The sequence below is a fragment of the Pempheris klunzingeri genome, chromosome 9 (assembly GCF_042242105.1).
Source record: "Pempheris klunzingeri isolate RE-2024b chromosome 9, fPemKlu1.hap1, whole genome shotgun sequence".
Taxonomy (NCBI): Eukaryota; Metazoa; Chordata; class Actinopteri; order Acropomatiformes; family Pempheridae; genus Pempheris; species Pempheris klunzingeri.
The window spans coordinates 25,288,349-25,294,369 of NC_092020.1; the positions used below are offsets into that span (position 1 = coordinate 25,288,349).

Genomic DNA, 6,021 nt, shown 5'->3' on the forward strand with positions numbered 1-6,021 from the left:
ATTAACACTACTACTAATAATACTACTACTAATAATACTACTACTACTATTAACACTACTACTAATAATAATAATACTATTGATACTACTATTAATACTACTACTACTACTAATAATAATAATAATACTAGTAATACTACTACTACTACTACTATTAACACTACTACTAATAATACTACTACTACTATTAACACTACTACTAATAATAATAATAATACTACTACTACTATTGATACTACTACTACTATTGATACTACTACTATTAACTACTATTCTAGAAGAAATATTCCGTTAACTAAATAATAATCTAATAAAGTGAGGAACCATGTGCTGTGATCTTTGTTCCTCCCGTCCCGCAGAGGGCGCTGCAGCCGGAGCTTCCTGTTTCCTGTGTGTCACATTAATGTCGGTCCGTGGAACAACAACAGCAACAACACATGTGAGCGGAGATGTTTTCTGGTTTCAAAGATAAAGTCGGGGAGGTTTTGTTACCAGGAGATGAATTCTGCTTAGAGACCGAAGACACCATCTCTCTGACGGAGCAGGCGAAGCCGGAGAAGGTGGTGTGTGGTCCGGGTCTGCGGCGGAGCGGAGGCCGGCTGGTGGTGTGTAAAAGCGGCGTCCTCCGACACAAACAGCCCAACATGTTCTGGATCGATTCACAGCAGCGGAGGGTGAGAATGTAGAGACACGATGTTCACTGGAATATAGTAATAATGTTCTCATGTTAACCTCAGCTAGGAGATCTGTGCTTTACTGTAGGAGCGACAACATGCAGAACTCCACTTAGAAAACTCCCCATTCAGGTATTTACCCTGTCTGCGGAGGGGCATGACTGAAATGACCAGACTTTAGGACTGCATTTAAAACATTTTGAACCTGTTGTGATTTCGGCGTAAGAATAATATAATCAAGTCTTATTTTCTCCCAGTAAAGTTAAACTTAATTGATCAGGTCTGCTGTTAACCCTCCTCTCCATCCGCCGCGCTTTACAATAGCGAGCAGCGAGAATCACTTCAGGAAAAAAGGATTATTTTGTGACAAAGTGCCGCCCGGTGAACCAGAGTCACTCCGAATTACTCAGAAGACAATAACCATTACTGAGAAGTGTTAGTTTTTGTTCTGACAGTTTATTACGTTCAAGCAAATTCCACCCAATTTAGAATAGATATATTTTCAAAAGGAGTTCAACAGTTCCCCTGTGTGTCCTCAGTATGTCCCGGCCAAAGGAGAGACCGTCATCGGCATCGTGACGGTCAAATCTGGAGACGTCTTCAAGGTGGACTTTGGAGGAAGTGAGCAGGCGTCTCTGTCCTACCTGGCGTTTGAAGGAGCCACCAAGAGGAACCGACCCAACGTCCAGGTGAGACGGTGGGGGACCTGTACTGGTGGGGGGCCCGGTGACCCCTCCCTCCCTCCCTGTGTGTCACCTGGTCTCTGACCCCTCCCTCCCTGTGTGTCACCTGGTGTCTGACCCCTCCCTCCCTGTGTGTCACCTGGTCTCTGACCCCTCCCTCCCTGTGTTACCTGTGCAGGTGGGGGACCTGGTGTTCTCTCAGTTCATCATAGCCAATAAGGACATGGAGCCGGAGCTGGTGTGTGTGGACAGCGGGGGCCGGGCCAACGGGATGGGGGTGTTTGGAGGAGGAGGTCTGCTCTTCACCGTCTCTCTGGGACTCGTCAGAAGGTACGAACCCGCTCTAATGTTTCTGTGTGGGTGAAGGTGTGTCGGCGTTCCGTCCTCGGTCTGGACCCGGCTCCACTAAGTCCTCTGCCCCCCCTCCAGACTGCTGGCCCCCCACAGCGAGGTCCTGTCTGACCTGCAGCAGCTGCTCCCCTGTGAGCTGGTGGTGGGGATGAACGGCCGTCTGTGGGTGAAGTCCTCCGGCGTCCAGCAGACGCTCGTCGTCGCCAACCTGCTGCAGAGCTGCGACACCATGACGGCCCAGCAGAGACGGCAGCTGTTCAGGAGGGCGGCACAGGGGGCGCTGTAGCCCACCTGGACCACACGCTGCACCTGCACCTCACCTGGCGTTTACGTTCAGGAGGAAGCAGGGTGCTCGTTCAGGTTTGTCGGATCTCTTCTCTCGCTTCAAAGCCACCAGACTCCATTGACAAAAACGGTAATTTTACCTTGCAGGACACGGAATTTGCTGCTCTGCTGTCGCCTCCATCAGATACTTTGTTTGTGTTACTGTGTGACTTTGGCGTTTTAAATGGTGAGTGTGGATGCAAAACTAAAGTGTTGGTTTCCTGATGAAGGCAGAGGTAGACCAGCAACTCTCGTGTTCTGTGAGATGAAAATACAGTTTTTTTCCAATGGAGTCTGGTTCCTTTTGAGGAGAGTAAATAGAAAGCAGAAATGAATGTCTGAAGGCAATATGAAATATTCTAAATATAGTGTACACTTAAACTGATGATTTTTTAAGGTGCTTTAGGAGCTTTTTTTTTTTTTATATTCTTAGACAACCACAGTCCAGATAATATGAACTTTCCCTTTAAATTTTAATATGAGTTTATTCCCACAACAAGACTTTAACAAAACTTCATGCAGATTGAGTCAGTTTCTTCGAATAGTCTGCTGTTAATAATACAAACTGTCCCGCCTGATCTTCAGGTTCTGGTGTCAGTGTGGAGTCGACTTTATGAGGCCTGAAAGTTTCCAAAACTTCACCAGAAAGAAGCACAACTTTGAGGAAAGATGATAAAAGTGAAGACAGTTCCTCTCTTTCACTAAACAACTCTCATTCTGACCCCCCAGGTTTATCTGAGGACCTCCTGCGGGGTCTCCACCCCCAGTTTGGGAACCACTGGTCTACAAGATATATAGTAATAGTTTAAAACATCCTGGAAACTCGTTTGAGCGTGTGAACGCACCGCGAGCATCTGGATTCACACGTTTGAGCCACTGACGACGACTCTGATGGATGAAGCTGCAAACAGATTTCTGCAGGTGGAAACGTGATGTTTAATAAATCTGCAGCGTTTAAATGATGAATGTTGTTTTTATATTTGTAATAAAACAGTTTGGTGGTTTTTCTGAATCATTTCCTGCTGTGAATTTATTTTTAGGACTTTTCCTTTAAAGGCTGTGAGCTTCTATCCAGTAGGAGGATGAATCCTTCAAGATTTATTTTCACTGTTTTGTTCATTTCTATCCGGAGCTTAAAACAATTAATTGATTAATCAAAAGGTCGATCAACAGAAGAAGAAACTGTGGAATCATCCTTTAAGAATTAAACTAAAATAAAAACTAATTGTGATCAGATGAGAATAAAAATCAGTAATTACATTTAAGTTCATGAGGCGTTCAAGTTCATGTTGGATCGTCTGATTGCAGGACACGGTGCGTTCAGGGTCTCTGTTGTTTCTGGATATTTGTGGATTTTAACGACCTGAGACCAAATTTACTGACACACATGGAGTCAGTTTTAGGTGAAACGTCAAACAACTAAACAGAATTACACATATGTAATAATAATAATAGAAATAATTGTTTTTCTCCTGAATCTTTTTTTAAAGGAGAAATAAAACAGACAGAATTAATAAAAACAGTTTAAGTAGAAAGAAAAAGTGCCGTCTGGACACTTTGAGTCCTGAATTATGATCATTTAGACACACGAGAACAATTATTACCAATATTACTTCTAATAATAGTAATTATTTTGTGCTGCTGGGAGCTGATGATGTCATTTACTTCCCCTGCACTTTGAACTAATTACTTATTTTGTTGTAATTGTTGAATAATCTCTGGCACAAGAATTTCCATTGGGATTAATAAAGCTCTGCTTAATCTTACATTATTAATGTCTAGACTGAGATTTTCTTTATTTTCTTTAGTTTTATTAATACGTCCTTTATCCCGAGATGCCCTGAACTCAACACGAGGCTGATTAAATGTGAACCGTCTGTCTGCTTCAAACCTCCAGACTGGTGGACAATAAAGTTTTATTCTATTCCATTCATCAGCTGACTTTGGGTTAACACCTTAGACTGCAGGTGATTTAGAGTCACCTGTTAACCTGCATGCGTTTGGACTGTGGGAGGAACCCACAGAGAACCAGACAGAACCCACTCGGTTCCGAATGATCTCATCTGAACCTCATGATCAGTTCAGTGAGGTTCCCTGCAGGTCCTCCAGCAGGTGGAGCCGTTTCTCCACCACAGAGTCTCCTCGCTGACCTCTGCTGAGGAGCTCCACGCTGGACCGGATCCATGGATCCATGGAGACCTGACGGGTGGGATCACTGTAGATCCTCAGGAAGAAGAAGAAGAAGAAGAAGAAGCTCTGACTGGTTCTGCAGGAAAAGAGTTCAGAGTCCGGCCTCCATGTCTCAGTTTCTGTCTCTGGTTTTCAATCTTGAGTCTCACTAACAGAAGAATGTCCCCCCTCAGGCTCGATCCAGTCTGGCAGAGATCACAGGAAACTTTATTGAAACGCCCGAAGACACAAACATGCAGGACTGAACTTCCTGTTGTTGCCGCCTTCCTCCTCCTCTTCTTCTGTTAAAGGTTTTTTTTTTTTTTTTTTTTTTAAACTGCACATCTGAAGCACATCCAGATGTTTGTGTCGGAGCGAATCCAATCTGAGATCCAAACTGGACGAGTTCCACATGTTGGAAACCTCAGTCTGACGCAGCAGAGAGGAAAAAGAAATCCACCTCAGCTGGAGGTTTCACGGCTTCCTTCCTTTGAGTTTATTGAGATTTTCGTCAGTCGTCCATCACAGTTTGTTTCATTCAGTTTCGGTCTGATGTCGTTAACTTTGCATTTTCTGTTGCATAATCAAAATGTTGAGTCATTCGCTCCAAAAGTCTGAAAAACTGACCAAAAACAGTCACGTCTCATGAAAGAAACCAACATTTTTAGTGTTTATGTTTGTTAATATCAGAAGCAGCTTAAACACGTCCTGTAAAATTACAAAACATGACGCTGATAATCAAACTAAATGATCAAATCATGTTTGTTAGCTCACCCCTAACACTGATTTCTACATAAAAGCAGATATAAATAAAACACAGAACTAACAGTAAACTTTATCTGAAAAGGATTTCTTCAGGTTATATCAGAACAGAACAGTTGCTTCCTGTTTAGTTGATCGCTATTGATTGGGCCGTGCTACAGGTGTCTCCTAGCAACAGATTTACACCTCATTAACATCTTCAAAGCTGAGACATTTAAGTTGTGACGTTGCAACCTTACTGGAACTGATGCGAAGCTGAGAGACTAAAAACCAGCAGAAAGTGAACAGAGTTCTGTTTATACTTCTGCGTCGGTCATAAATCTGTTTTTCTGTTTGTCCCCGAGGTAAAACTGCGGACAGAGTGTTTCCTGGACTGACCTCAGACCTGCAGCTGGAGGAAACATGAACTCGGTCCAGTTCAGCGGAGACAGGAAGTCCACCAATCAGATCTGGATCAACACAGAGCAACAACACCAGAGAGCAGGAGCAGGAAACATCGGTGAGGAAACGCTCAAAGTGATCGATGAAAGGCGGTTTTCCAGCGGATAGGCAAGACGAGGGAAATATCTGGACTGAACCGACCGCATCATGTCCTGTGGTTAAGTTTAAAGGCTATCTCCATTTTTACACATTTCTATATTTAATGTCCACTAAAAGAGCTTGTTTGATCCACTGACAGGCTCAGAGTGTTATTCTAAGTGTGTGACAGCATCATGGAAAGGATCCCTACAGAGAGAGACCTGGAAGATCCTTTTGGTTTAACCACAAACAGCCGTTATATTGCTCTCTGCACACACACCAGACTACATTCATAAAACAGCGATTTTACACAGTACTTGCTGCTCTGCCTCTGTTTCAATCAATTAATTTGTTTTTTTGTTACTGTGTGACTTTGGTGTTGTAAAGGGTTTGTTCAGATCCATTAAAGGCTTGTGTAGCACATAATAATTCAAACAAACAAACCAACTGAGGCAGCAGTAGACCAGAAACTCCTCTGTTCTGCGAGGTAAAATCACTGTTTTTATGAATGGAGTCTGGTGTGTGTGCAGAGAGCGATA

The 6,021-nt window shown here is 43.3% G+C and overlaps 1 protein-coding gene across 1 annotated transcript; it reads left to right on the plus strand.

Annotated features, from left to right (window-relative positions):
- Positions 1-391: 391 nt before the first annotated feature.
- Positions 392-3,027, plus strand: exosc3 (exosome component 3). The gene is made up of 5 exons (XM_070836908.1): positions 392-674; positions 1,214-1,363; positions 1,536-1,687; positions 1,787-2,068; positions 2,762-3,027. Exons 1-4 carry the CDS (start codon positions 450-452, stop codon positions 1,992-1,994), a joined length of 735 nt encoding a protein of 244 aa, XP_070693009.1. The 5' UTR covers positions 392-449; the 3' UTR covers positions 1,995-2,068; positions 2,762-3,027.
- The last annotated feature ends 2,994 nt before the right edge of the window (positions 3,028-6,021 follow it).

What these genes read in the sequence shown, in the direction of transcription:
- exosc3 (XM_070836908.1), top strand. Translation starts at nt 450, where the DNA reads ATGTTTTCTGGTTTCAAAGATAAAGTCGGGGAGGTTTTGTTACCAGGA. An exon ending in GGAACCGACCCAACGTCCAG is followed by an intron (nt 1,364 to 1,535) that starts GTGAGACGGTGG and finishes TTACCTGTGCAG; the next exon opens with GTGGGGGACCTGGTGTTCTC. An exon ending in TCTCTGGGACTCGTCAGAAG is followed by an intron (nt 1,688 to 1,786) that starts GTACGAACCCGC and finishes CCCCCCCTCCAG; the next exon opens with ACTGCTGGCCCCCCACAGCG.